Source organism: Delphinus delphis, chromosome 1, assembly GCF_949987515.2.
Source record: "Delphinus delphis chromosome 1, mDelDel1.2, whole genome shotgun sequence".
In the NCBI taxonomy this organism is placed as follows: domain Eukaryota; kingdom Metazoa; phylum Chordata; class Mammalia; order Artiodactyla; family Delphinidae; genus Delphinus; species Delphinus delphis.
The window spans coordinates 115,360,134-115,375,025 of record NC_082683.1 but is presented as its reverse complement, the minus strand read 5'-3'; the positions used below and the strand labels follow the sequence as shown (position 1 = coordinate 115,375,025).

The window sequence follows — 14,892 nt, the reverse complement described above, 5'->3', positions numbered from 1 at the left end:
GGAGGTCTAAGTTTCCAGCTGTTGTGTAGCAAAAGTGGATGATTTGGGGTTGTCATCATGTTTTTCCCTCTCAAATTCACCTCTTCAATTTCTCTTGTCCCTTTTTTTTATTCTTAACATCCCAGGCCAAGTTCCTTCCTAACAGTGGTGATTCCACCCTGGCCATGTGTGCCCGTGATGGGCAGGTTCGGGTAGCAGAGTTGTCTGCTACACAGTGCTGCAAGAATACAAAGCGTGTGGCCCAGCACAAGGGAGCATCCCACAAGGTAAGTAAGCCCTTGCCCCAAAGGTTGTGCAGTTCAACTCCTCTGTGGATCTCAGCCAAAGCCCTCCAGTATCTCTGTCCACTGTGTCCCCTTTGTTGTGGTCACCTCCATCACTTCTTTCAGTCCTAGGATTTGTAGGTAAGATGGGAGAAAAAGCAGCCACACTAAACTTCTCAGAAGGCAGGTATTTGAGAGGTCTCTAGATCTTGCACATGGAACATTCACCTGATAATACTTAACTCCTAAGCTGAGCCATGGTTGGTTTGGAGATCCTTGAGGTCTCCTGTGCCTTCCAAACCTTTAAAATTTACTCCTATTGTATTTAGAACATTTTAACAGCTCTAAGGTGCTAGCTGTTGGCTTCTCATATGTGAGAGCTCCAGCTTTTCTGCTCACAACTCTCAGTGCATAAACAGTACTATTTCTGGAAGCCCTATTTAGAGCTGGGAATATAGGCCAAATAATCATGATGGCAGCCAGTGAGGAGCCAAGAGCTGCCTAGTCTCAGAGTAGGCACTGTTTTCTTCCATGCCGTGGAAGGAGGATGGTCCTTTTTTTTTTTTTTTTTTTTTTACAAACCCTAAGCAAATATGTAGGTGGACCTGGAGTATGCTTTCCTCCCCCATGGCTCAAGAAATATGAAAATTACCTATTTCTTTGATTCTTAAGACTACCCCCAACCCACTAGATAACTAACTTTTAGAACTAAGCTGTAGGGAATGAAACTTGGGTGCCATTTCTCTCCCCACCTGAGAGTGTGGAATTGATTTTGAGGATGAGCCCTAATGGCGGTGTTTTCCTTTGGTATCACTGTTCAGATCCCTTGGAGACTTAATTAAAATAGCAAATCACCTGTCCTTTTGACTTGTATAGAATAAACAAGCTGTGAATAATTCACACAGAGCAAGAGAGAATGGGCTTATTAAATTATCTTCTTTCCTGGGATTTTACAACAAAAAAGGCAGATGTTTCTCTTGCTGAGACATTTTAAATGCAGCCCTTTGTAAAGATAAAGGAATGAGTTAGACAACCTCTAATTTTAATCTTTAGAAACCTCATGCTTTCCCTTTTTTCTCCTTCAGTTGGCCCTGGAACCAGACTCTCCCTGTACGTTCCTATCTGCAGGTGAAGATGCAGTTGTCTTCACCATTGACCTCAGACAAGACCGGCCAGCTTCGTAAGTATAGCAATAGTATTTTTACAGAACTGGATTTCTTGGCTTTGAAAATATTGCATGTGTCCTAGGTAATGCTCAACTCTCTGGTCCATCAGAATGGTTCCTTTGTATTTATGATAAGAAACAGATGAGTTTAGGGCAATTCCTTATTTCTTGGTTGTTGTCTCTTTCTCAGCAGTAAAATACTATTCGCCTGTCTTCATTTCTAAAGCAGGGTTCAGTTATCTTATTATATGTGGGCTTTAATAACTGGATGATCTTCCACTCTCCATTCACTTGGGTGCCACTCAGCTTCCCCACAAGAAGCATGTTCCTAGCAACTTAGAGATATGCTCCTATGTAGTTTTCACTTCAATTTTGTGTAGAAATGTAAAAATTAAATGATAATTCTTGAACAAAAATATTGGTAGTTGTAGTAGAACTCTATCATATCACAGCTCATTTTTACTTGAATCAGAGATTCATAGGTAAATTATATCCCCTTTTAGCTATGTGATATCATAGAAAGAGCATAGCATCTTATTTGGATCCAGGCAGACCTAGATCAAATCTCAACTTGGGCACTACTAGTAATGACCTATATAATCTTTCTGAACTTCAGTTTCTTCAGCCTCACTATGGGTATAATCAGTCAGTCTTATTCTCTCTTTTTCTCGTTTCTGTGAGGATTATTGATAAATGTGTTTGATACCTCAGCATAGTGTCTGGCACCATGGTTGGAACTTATTGAATTGTAGCTACTAATTATTTCAGTTTTCTTTTTTCATTTTTATTGCTCTTATAATAAACAAATATATCTTGTTTTAAAAACTCAAATAATGAAGTATATGGACAAAATGTAAATGCTCCCTCATGTATACCTCCCCTGCCCACCACTTTTCTAGCTATTGATAACCATTGTTAAAAATTTTGAATACCTTTTCAATCCTTTTTGTATACATTTATGTATCTTACTATATACATGTACACTCTTCCCTCCAACATGGGATAATTGTACGTGTATATAAACTTACATACACATATGTTCCTGCAATTTACTTTTTTCACATTATGATGTATTTTGGAGAGCTTTCTACATCAGACCAAAAAGACCTACCTAATTTTTTCTTTGTAAACATTTTATTTATTTTTATGTGGACCATTTTTAAAGTCTTTATTGAATTTGTTGCAGTGTTGCTTCTGTTTTATGTTTTGGTTTTTTGGCCAAGAGGCATGTGGGATCTTAGCTCCCTGACCAGGGATTGAACCCATGCCCCCTGCGTTGGAAGGCAAAGTCTTAATTAACCATGGACCGCCAGGGAAGTCCCTATGGCCTACCTCAATTTTAACCATGACATCTGTGTCATAGCATTGGTGTACCACAGTTTGTTTAACGACTGCCTAGTTGATAGATTATCTACATTATTTATTGTATTGTTAGTCTTAAAAACTATCTTTTTTTTTTTTTAATATGCCATTCTGGAAGTTTATTCTAGGATCACAAAGTGAGGAAGAACTCAAGATTTCAACTTTTCAGAACTCTCCCCCCTTAAAAATTATCTTAAATCTTACATGTCAATACCAATATTGAGTAAGGGGTGTCCCTAATTTACATAGCATACAAGTAAAATATAAGTTAATATAGGGAATATAATCTTAAGGCTGATTATTATTAGACTTTTATTTTTAGAGAGATAAGTATACAAAAAGTTGTCTAGAAAGTGAAGAATTTAAAATAGTGGTTAAAGGATGGAAATGTTTTTGGCTTGTGGAAAGGATATACTGGTTATTTATATAAAACTTAAGAGGATGAAGATTGAGAGATAATGAATGGATGTCTCCTGGAAAGCAAAGAGGCCTGGGTGACAAGGGATCTGCCTTCTAGTACTAGCCTGCAGTTATATAGCTTTGAGAAAATCATTTAATCTCTTAAACTGAATGATGTTTGTTATTTTCAGTTCTCCAGTTCCATGATTCTGTGCTGATAATGGAACATCAGCAAGTTTTCCAGAGTGGAGTGGAAGGGCAAAGATGGAAAAAATGATATGAGTTTGTTTGGTCTGCTCTGGTACAGTGTTGTGAAGCTGAATGAGATCCTATGGATCAGGTTCAGAGGAAAACTACTGTTAGGCCACAAGAAATTGGGAATCTGGTTCAAGTAATGGGCAGAGTACATGACTGGCAGATTATTGAATGTGTAATGAAAAGGTGTAAGCAGAAAATCTGGCTGAGAGTTGATCAGTGGATCTAGGTGCAAGCAGTAATAGGTGGGATAGAAACTAAAAGGGGGAACATAGGAGAAACTTAGAGTAGGAGGAGGTCCAGATCCTGGCCTTAAGAAAGTTTTTGCTTTAGGGGTTGAATTAGTGGAAGGCTAGAATGAGGACTGAATGTGAAGGTCATGGCTAGAATGTGTATCCGTATGTGTTAAGCTGGTGCCTGAACATCTGCTTATATCAGAGACACTTTTTTGTGTGAAGTTGGCATAGGGGAATTTTTCTTTTGTATGTACATAATAGCTGAGATTCTGGAATCTGGTGATATTGGCTAACATCATAGGAGGAGTTGGATTTGGAGCTGTGGGTGGGATATTCATTTAGCCAGCGGAAGCTAGTTTGAGATATTCTTCAGAGGAATCCGTTGGTTTGATCTGTAATTGTTGTTCCCTTTTTCCTGGAACATACCAGCCCGCTAAAGACTGCAAATTTTAAGGCAGAATTTGGTAAATTTGTTTCATATGGCTTTGTGTGCTGCCTTGCTCTGGTGTCAAAACTTTTTTTTTCCTGCTGCCATTATCAATCTTTTTTTTTTTTTTTTTTTTTTTTTTGTGGTACGCAGGCCTCTCACTGTTGTGGCCTCTCCCGTTGCGGGGCACAGGTTCCGGACGCGCAGGCTCAGCGGCCATGGCTCACGGGCCCGGCCGCTCTGCGGCATGTGGGATCTTCCCGGACCGGGGCACGTACCCGTGTCCCCTGCATCAGCAGACGGACTCTCAGCCACTGTGCCACCAGGGAAGCCCTATCAATCATTTTTATAGCACCTCTGCATTTTCCCCACAGGGCTCAAGGTGCTCTGTGCATTTATGCATTAGGAGAGAGAATTGTTTGTTTTAGGTGAATAAATGGAGGCATAGAAAATTGAGTTCTTTGTCAGGATTAGATGACAGTGGAGCCAGTACTTCATAATCTATCCCCTCACTTTCTTCATTTTGCTTCTGCATGGTAACTGTTATGTTTGTCTGACCCTCTCCTAAAAATCCAAATTGCTGAGGAAATGAGATGTTTCTCTGAAAAAGAGCAGCAGCTGCTCCTATTCCTCTTCTATATCTAAAGCCCAAATTAGAGCTGCCTCTTCTCCATTGCTAGTTTTGTTCCTGAAACTTTTTTTTGACTTGTTTTCTGCCTTGTGTTTTGGGTATGTGTGTATTTGTGTTTTCCCTAATGACATTTATTTTTAATGACCTTTGTACACTATTCTTTTAACGGAAGGCTGCAGAGATTTTAAAATTAAATTTCTCCTTTGCCTAGAGCAGTCTAGGATGGAGTGACTTTGACCATTCAGAGAGGATGCTAACATCGTTTACAAAGAAACTTATTGTCATAGTTATAGTTCTTTTCATTTTCTGTAAGCACCAGAAATGAGCAAAAGCTTAGAATTAAAAATGAAAGCTGTTATTCATAATCGCCAAAACTTGGAAGCAACCAAGATGTACTTCAGTAGGTGAATGGATGTACTGTGGTATATCCAGATAATGGAATATTATTCAGCAGTTAAAAAAAAAAAAAAAAAAGCAAGCAAGCTAAAGCCCAGTCCCTTCCTTTCCTGTCTTCCTTTTTCTATAAATTTACTAATCTTTATGATGTCATATTTGACAGGATGAACGCTTCAATCTGGGAGGAGTATTAATAGGGCCACCCTTAAGGTGGGACAAAATTATGGCTCTTTGGCCAAAATCTTCTGGCTAAAACTCTGAAATTTTAAAGGTTTCCTCGGGGTCCCATGCCCTCCTAAGAATCACCCTTTTTTGTGGTACAACCAGAAGAATACTTTAGAAATAATTTTTCAGCATTAAAAACAACTGTCTTGACAAGAACCTCTGCTCCTAATATGCTTCAAATAAGGGAAGACTAATACTGTTTTCCTTTGTATTAACCGTTGCTTGTTGTTTTTCATCGTGCATTTTTAAAGCTGGGTTTTAAATGACACTTCTCTGGAATCTGGGAGATAGATTCTGACCTTAAGGTCTTTTCCTTTTTTTTTTTTAATGTTTAATTTTTATTTATTTTGGCTGCGTGGGGTCTTAGTTGCAGCACGTGGGATCTTTGTTGCAGCGTTTGGACTTTTTAGTTGTGGCATGCTGACTCCTTAGTTGTGGCATGCTGACTCCTTAGTTGTGGCATGCCTGCGGGATCTAGTTCCCTGACCAGGGATCGAACCCAGGTCCCCTGAATTGGGAGCACAGAATCTTACCCACTGGACTACCAGGGAAGTCCCCCTTAAGGTCTTTTCTATCCACTGTTCCTGTGATTTATCCTTCCCTCACTCCCTGCTCCCAGATGATTGGGAAGATGTACTTACAAGTAAAGGATAGGAAGATGTGGGTAGTATTGTCTCTTTAATGATTGGTTGTCATCATATTAGACTCAAGCTAAGGCTAATGAGGAGCAATACTTACATACACCTTTAATTTATACTTCTTGAGGAACACCAGAAAATTACTACATGTTTTTTCCATCTCCAAAGTAGCATTTAGTAAATATATATGGTGGTGGGTTTTGTTTTTTTTCTTGTTCCAATGTACGAACAAACAAAACCACTTCTTTCTTTCTTTCCAAGTGAGAATCTGTTTGGTTTCTTATTAGCTGTGTGTGCATTACTGTCTTTATTCTCACTTGCCATGACTATCTGGATCTTTTGGAGAATATAACTTTTATACTTTTCTACTCTTGAAGGAAACTGGTGGTGACAAAAGAAAAGGAGAAGAAGGTGGGGCTGTATACAATCTATGTGAATCCTGCCAATACCCACCAGTTTGCAGTGGGTGGACGAGATCAGTTTGTAAGGTGAGTCTGTGGCTCTTTTGTGTCTTTGAGAGTTTGAGACTGTGATGTATTGTGTACTACTACCTTATGGAAAGCTATGAATTGCCTAGGAGTTCATTAACCACCATCTTTAATTTTTTGCCATCTTCCAAAGACTTTAAACTTCCTCTGACATATTCTGTTCCCTAATGTAGCAATCTCTGAGGGATGGCTTAACATGTTATAGATATTATCAAGTTCTAAAGAAGTTTGATGAATTGACCAAGTTCTCCACATAGCAGCTAGGCATAAACCCAGGTTTACTAGCAAGTGCTCTCTTAGTAAATATTTTCCACCATTTTTCATATGTAAATTAACACGTACTAGAAATTTTGAATGCTGGTTTCAGATACAGAAATAATTTGACTTGGGAGTACTCATTGTGAACTTCAGGTTTTTGGCTCCCAGTATCCTGAACCACTTTTCTTTATCTTTAGTGATATCTTTGTTACTATGAACATCTTTGTTCATAGTATATCTTTGTTACTATGAACATTTCTTGTAACACTGTCTATTGAGATATATCCTGAGGAAAACAGAGTTCATGGATTCTGTTAGTTTCCTTCTGGCCCTTTGTCACAATTATATCCCATCCCTATCCAATTGGGCTATTTTTTTTTTAACATCTTTATTGGAGTATAATTGCTTTACAGTGTTGTGTTAGTTTCTGCTGTATAACAAAGTGAATCAGCTATATGCATACATATATCCCCATATCCCCTCCCTCTTGCATCTCCCTCCCCTGCCCCATCCCACCCCTCTAGGTGGTTACAAAGCACCGAGCCGATCTCCCTGTGCTATGTGGCTGCTTCCCACTAGCTGTTTTACATTTGGTAGTGTGTATATGTCAGTGCCACTCTCTCACTTCGTCCCAGCTTACCCTTCCCCCTCCTCCCGGTGTCCTCAAGTTCATTCTCTACGTCTACATCTTTATTCCTGTCCTGCCCCTAGGTTCATCAGAACCACTTTTTTTTTTTTTAGATTCCATATGTATGTGTAAGCATACGGTATTTGTTTTTCTCTTCCTGACTTACTTCACTCTGTATGACAGACTCTAGGTCCATCCACCTCACTACAAATAACTCAGTTTCGTTTCTTTTTATGGCTGAAAAATATTCCATTGTATATATGTGCCACATCTTCTTTATCCATTAATCTGTTGATGGACACAGGTTGATTCCATGTCCTGGCTATTGTAAATAGTGCTGCAGTGAACACTGTGGTACATGACTTTTTGAATTATGGTTTTCTCAGGGTATATGCCCAGTAGTGGGATTGCTGGGTCGTATGGTAGTTCTATTTGTAGTTTTTTAAGGAACCTCCATACTGTTCTCCATAGTGGCTGTATCAATTTACATTCCCACCAACAGTGCAAGAGGGTTCCCTTTTCTCCATGCCCTCTCCAGCATTTATTGTTTGTAGATTTTTTGATGGTGCAATTGGCCTATTTTTAAGTATCTTTCTTTGGTTGCCAACAGATCATCAGTTTGAAAGGGAGGAAGGAAAGCATCACTAGAAGAATGAATGACTTTATGCTTTCCTGGTGGTGGATGAAAAGCATTATCTTCCTTTTTATTTATTTATTTATAATTTTATTTATTTATTTCTGGTTGTGTTGGGTCTTTGTTGCTGCACGCAGGCTTTCTCTAGTTGCAGAGAGCAGGGGCTGCTCTTTGTTTTGGTGCGTGTGCTTCTCATTGCAGTGGCTTCTCTTGTTGGGGAGGACAGGCTCTAGGCATGCAGGCTTCAGTAGTTGTGGCTTGCGGGCTCTAGAGCACAGGTTCAGTAGTCGTGGCGCACGGGCTTAGTTGCTCTGCAGCATGTGGGATCTTCCCAGACCAGGGCTCGAACCCGTGTCCCCTGCATTGGCAGGCGGATTCTTAACCACTGTGCCACCAGGGAAGTCCCATCTTCCTTTTTAAATAAGAGGATATTTTTATAACTGTATTCTGTAATTAATTTTATTAATAATCACAGGGATGGGACTAAATTTTTAGAAATACCTGAGAGATGATCTTAACTTGTTGAAGAATCCTGCCACAAGAGAACTGGGCAACTTTGTTGCTCTCTTCTTCTTCCCCTGTTTCCCTTGCCTTCTAAATTCCTTTCCTCTATTGATCAATAGCAAATGTTTAGCAGTAGTTTTTTTTTTAAGATAAGCTGTTGATCTAAAAAGGGGTAGTAGTTGTCAGAATTTTCAGGTGCTACCTCCTCCAAATCAAGCATTTACTGAATTTTTAAATTTGCATTTCCTGCTTAGAGCTCTGGATTCATGGAAAAGTCTGTGTCTCTAGATAATTCAAGCACTAGGACCTTGATGTTTGGAGGAGAGTGGAGGCATTGGCTGTATTGAGAACTGCAATTGATAATGTTTTTATCCAGAGCTAATACTTTCTCAGGGTGAGAGTGGGGCTGGAAATTAGTTTTAGCATTTCATCACAAGGAGAAATACTCAGATCTTCTATTTATTATCAGCCTCAATATCCTTTATCCCTTTGTACATGCCAAATTCTCAGCACGTAATAGGCTGTTTACACGACAAAAGCATGTGTATATTTTGAGGCACACTGATCGCCTATGAGCAGATGGCCCTTCCACACCCTAGCTCTTCTCTGATCATCCTCAATTTCTCTGGCACCTCTTCAGTTCAGCCAGTTGAATGTTTTGGAATTCCTCTTTTCTGTTTCTTTCTTTGAAAGAACTTTAGGCTCACCTGCCAGTACAAATTTGAAAATACTTTTGCTGAATATTTTATATCATAACACCATTAGCTTTCACTAGCTTGAAGGAATTCCTTTAGGGGAATACAGAGAAATAGCTTACTCATCCTCAAGACTTTCACATCATAAATACTGAATTTTAGTTTAGGATTGTGAAGGAGCATTTAAGAGAGTCATGCTTTTTTGAATATGACCAAAAAGGGGGGATGGGCAGGGAGAAAGAAAAAAGGTAGGCAAATAGAGGGTGGTATAGATTTGAGTTTCTGCCACTAAATCCTTTTTAGGTTAGTTTAAGAATTTACAGGAGTGAAGAAAAAGAGAATGTATCAGGTGAATGAATCCTGTGATAGATTTGGCAGTGTGATTGGTTGACATGTAAATTTATTGCTAAAGGATTTGGTATAGGCCCTGGTTTATAAAACACAGTCAATAAATAGTCAGTTTGCTCCCCTATCTTTATCAGCAACATTGAGAGAACACTAGATTAAAGGCAAGTTGGGGGAAGAGGAGGTGAGGAGGGAAGAGAGAGGCTTAAGGTAACAAATTCGTGGGCACCTGGAGGCCTGTGGAGAGGAATGCAGTAAGGGTGTTCAGACAGTGCTGAAACCATTCTTTATTTGATTTAAAATGTCCAGGGTATAGGAAGACTCAATAATGTGGAGATGTCAGTTCTTCCCAACTTGATCTGTTGAGTCAGTGCAATCCCAATCAAAATTCCAGCAAGTTATTTTATGGATATCGACAAACTGCTTCTTAAAGTTTGTGTGGAGAGACAGAAGATCCAGGATATCCAACACAGTATTGAGAGAGAAGAACAAAGCTGGAAGCCTGATACTACCCAACTTCAAGACCTATCAATACTCTAAAGCTACAGTAATTCAGACAGCATTGTATTGGTAAAATAGACAAATAGATCAAAAGAACAGAATAGAGAGCCCAGAAATAGACCCCCATAAATACAGTCAAGTTATCTTTGACAAGGAAGCAAAGGCAACAAATGGAGAAAAGATAGTCTCTTCAATATATGGTGCTGAAAGAACTGGACATCCACATGTAAAAACTGAATCTAGACATAGACCTTACACAGTTCACAAAAGTTAACTTAAAATGGATCATAGACCTGAAAGTAAAGCCCAAAACTATAAAACTCTGGAAGATAACATCGGAGAAAACCTAGAAGACCTTGGGTATGGTGATGCCTTTTTATTTTTTTATTATTATTATTTTTAAAGTTTATTTTATTTATTTATTTTTGGCTGTGTTGGGTCTTCGTTGTGGTGCATGGGCTTCTCATAGCAGTGACTTCTCTTGTTGTGGAGCACGGGCTCTAGGCGTGTGGGCTTCAGTAGTCGAGGCATGCAGGCTCAGTAGTTGTGGCTCGTGTGCTCTAGAGCACAGGCTCAGTAGTTGGGGCACACGGGCTTAGTTGCTCCATGGCATGTGGGATCTTCCCGGACCAGGGATTGAACCCATGTTCCCTGCATTGGCAGGCAGATTCTTAACCCCTGGGCCACCAGGAAAGTCCCTCGGTGATGCCTTTTTAGATACAACATCAAAGGCATCCATGAAAGAAGTAATTGATAGGTTAGACTTCATTAAAATTAAAAACTTCTGCTCTGTGAAAGACACTGTCTTTCAAGAGAATTAGAAGATAAGCCACAGACTGGGAGAAAATGCTTGCAAAAGGCACATCTGATGAGGGACTGTTATGCAAAATATACAAAGAACTGTTAAAACTCAACAACAAGAAAACAACCCAATTAAAAAGTGAGCCAAAGACCTTAACAGACACCTCACTGAAGAAGATACACAGATGACAAGTGTATGAAAAGATGATCCACATTATATGTCATCAGGAAAATGCATATTAAAACAACAGTGAGATACCACTACACATCTATTAGAGTGGCTAAAATCCAGGACATTGACAGCACGAAATGCTGGTGAGTACTGTGAAGCAACAGGAACTCTTATACATTGCTAGTGGGAGTGCAAAGTGATACAGCCGCTTTAGAAGACAGTTTGACGGTTTCTCCAAAACTAAACACACTGGTACCATACAATCCAGCAGTCAGGCTCCTTGGTATTTACCCAAAGGAGTTGAAAAGTTATGTCCACACAGAAACCTGTACGTGGATGTTTATAGCAGCTTTATTCATAACTGCCAAAACTCGGAAGCAACCAAGGTGTTCTTCAGTATGTGAATGGATAAATAAATGGTGGTATATCCAGACAATGGAATATTATTCAGCACTAAAAAGAAAAGAGCTATCAAGTCATGAATAGACATGGAGGAACCTTAAATGCATATTACTAAGTGAAAAAAAAGGCCAATCAGCCAATCTGAAAAGGCTACATACTGTATGATTCCAACAGTATGACATTCTGGAAAAGGCAAAACTGTGGAAATAAGAAAAAGGTCAGTGGTAGCCAGGGGTGGGGTGGGGCAAGAGAGATGAATAGGCAGAGGACAGAGGATTTTTAGGGCAATGAAAGTACTCTATGATATTATAATGACGGATATACGTCATTATACATTTGTCCAAACCCGTAGAATGTACACGAGTGAACCCTCAGGTGAACTATAGACTTTGAGTGATTATCATGTCAGTGTAGGTTCATCCTTGGTTTAAAAAAAAAAAACTACCGTTTTGATGAATGATTTTGATAATGGGAGGGGCTATACATGTGTGGGGGTAGGGAGTATATGAAAAACCTCTATACTGCCCTCTCAGTTTTGTTGTAAACCTAAAACTGCTTTAAGAAAATAGTCTTAAAAATTAAAAAAAAAAAAATTTTTTTTAATGTCAAGGTCCTGTCCTATGTGCAGATAATAGGGGAATTGTTTTTGTATTTGTATCACCACTGTCTAGCACAGGGCTTGGCAGTCTACACTGTGTTTGTAAATAAAGTTTTATTAGAACACAGCCATAGCCATTTGTTCACATATATCCATGACATGCTACAGTGGCAGAGTTTGGAAACTGTGACAGAGACTGGATGGCCTGCCAGCTTAAAATATTTACAGCCTTGCCATTTAAGAAAAAGTTTGGGGCTTCCCTGGTGGCACAGTGGTTAAGAATCCACCTGCCATTGCAGGGGACACGGGTTCAAGCCCTAGTCCAGGAAGATCCCACATGCCACAGAGCAGCTAAGCCTGTGCACCACAACTACTGAAGCCTGTGTGCCTAGAGCCCATGCTCCCCAACAAGAGAGGCCACCACAATGAGAAGCCCACGCACCGCAACGAAGAGTAGCCCCCACTCGTCACAACTAGAGAAAGCCCACGCGCAGCAGCGAAGACCCAATGCAGCCAAAAATTAAATAAAATAAATAAATTTTTAAAAAAAGTGTGCCAATCTCTAGTCTCAAACATCATATCTAGAATATAGTAGGTTCTTAATAAATACTTATGGAAGAAAGGGGAGGAGGGTAGGTAAAGATTTCCTCATAAAGAAGAGCATTGGATACAGAGGAACATGGAATGGTCCATACAACAAGATACTGAATATTTAAAATTTTTTACTAATTTGATGACTTGGGAAGATAATGATGTCTTAGTGACATTTGAGAGCTGTTGATTTAGACTTAGTTTAGAGGGAAAATAATCTGATTATCAGCTGCTATATTTGCTGAAGAGTAGTAATTGGTAGTACAGCAGTCTCCTGTTTGTCTTATTTTTTTATTGGTTCATTTAAAAAACATTTCCTGGATAGTCTATTTATGCAAGATATTAGTGGATTATGGAGAATACTTAATTCGTTCATTTATTCATCCAGCATTTACTGAGCATCTGTTGTGTGCTAGGTACACACTTGACTAGACATAGTTTCTGCCTTCAAGGAGGATTCGGGAGAAGCAGATATATATAGGGATTAAAAATATTAAGTAACTTACCCAGTATTGCTCATCTAGTAAGTAGCATAGTATCTGAACTCAGTTCAGATGCCTTAAATATGGTGGAAACCATTTCACTATGCTGTTCTTTCTCACAGAGGAAATATTAAAGGCAAATGGGAAGTATTTCAGGTAGAGGGAACAATATGTGTAGAATTAGGATAACAAGATGTGACATGGTATGTTCAAGGAAGCATAGTTTTTTTGTTTTCTGTATAATGCATAGGATCTTGGAGAAGTGATAGGCAGCCATACTAAGTAGTCTGGACTTTATTTAGTAGAAAGTACAAAATCACTGAAGAGATTTAAGCAGGGAATTTACATTAAATTTTTCATTTTAGACATAATTCTGGTGACAGTATGAGCAAAGAGATCAGAAGGTTACTATAAATAATGTAGGCAAAAAATGCCTAAGGGTGGAGAAGGCAGATATAGTCAAGAAATATACCCAGGAAGTCAAATCGACAGGAAAGAAACTAGATACATCGAGAAAGGACCTGGTTTGGCCACCTGAATTTAGGATGGTGCCATTAACAAAGATTTGGGGGAAAGGGTAGGTCTAGAATGATCTTAGCTTAAAAAGGAGAATGATTTTACTTTTGGGCATTCCATTACAACATTCATTTGGCGTGTGGATATAAATCTAGAGCTCACTCAGAACAAGTGTGGGCTGGAGACACAGATTTAAGAGACATATCCACATATAGGTGGTAAAGTGTTAATGGAATTTGATTACCAAAAGAAAGTATAGAGCAGAATTCTTCCTCCCTTTTGAGTCTCTGGCCTCTTTGAGAATATAAGGAGAACCATGATCCCTTCTCCCAGGAAAAATACACATAAGCACAGTTTCTGGGCATTCACATATACTTGAACTCTAGGTTTTAAAATTTCCTTATGTAGAATCAGAGGAGTACTTAAGACCAGACCTTTGAGGAACATCAGCATTTAAGGGGTAGACAAAAGACAAGCCTATGAACAACATTAAAGGGTGGTTAGAAATCAAGGGAAAAAAGTGTTTCAGGGAAGGAGTAATGAACAATGTCAAGATGAGAGAAAGACCTAAAAAAGTATCTTGTTGGTATTGGCAGTTAGGTTACTGATGACTTTAGCCAGAGAAGCTTCAGTAGTGAGTTGAAGGCCAAAGCTAGATTAGAATGGAATGAGAAATGAATAGGAGGTGAGGGAGTGAAAATGTTGAATGCAGATTGCTCTTTTCAGTAATTCTACTACAGGGGGGAAGGACAGGAAAAGCCAGAGTAGGAAAGGTCAGTGGAAGGATTTTTAGAAATGGGACAATGGTGAGGAAGAGGACTAATCAGTGAGAAATGGACTAATCAATCAAACAAGGTCCTTGGAGGGATGAGATTAAGAGCAGCTGTGGAGGGATGAGACTCTGAGATTGGAGGAGACTGATGGGTGAAGACAGAGACTAGATCTGTCTTGTTCCTCACTATATTTCTAGCACCTGGCATAATACTTGGCGCCTAATCCATGTGTCATAAATAGTTGCACAAATGATTAAAGTTTGGATTGGAAAGATGAGGAAGGTGAAGGTAGTTTGATGCTTGATGAGAATGAAGGAAGGAGAGAGTGAGTCTTGAGATATAGGTGTTGGTTTGTAATAGTTTTGGGAAGAACTAGCCAAATAAAATTTCAAAAAGGGATTCAAGACCCACTGACTTACATAAAGCATGGTCTCTGCCCAAGAGTAATAAACCGTATTGGGGAGGCAACATGCATGCAAAAGGCTCTATAATAATGTTATTTCAGTG

General features: G+C 39.2%; 1 protein-coding gene across 3 annotated transcripts in view; it reads left to right on the top strand.

Moving 5' to 3' along the window:
- DCAF8 (DDB1 and CUL4 associated factor 8) overlaps positions 1 to 14,892 on the top strand; it is a 43,514-nt gene that overhangs the window by 19,712 nt on the left and 8,910 nt on the right. For all 3 annotated transcript variants that reach the window (XM_060032549.1, XM_060032541.1, XM_060032558.1), the window contains 3 exons: positions 126 to 266; positions 1,349 to 1,443; positions 6,375 to 6,485. In XM_060032549.1, the coding sequence (XP_059888532.1) occupies positions 126 to 266; positions 1,349 to 1,443; positions 6,375 to 6,485 (347 nt within the window). The remainder of the gene's footprint in view (positions 1 to 125; positions 267 to 1,348; positions 1,444 to 6,374; positions 6,486 to 14,892) is intronic.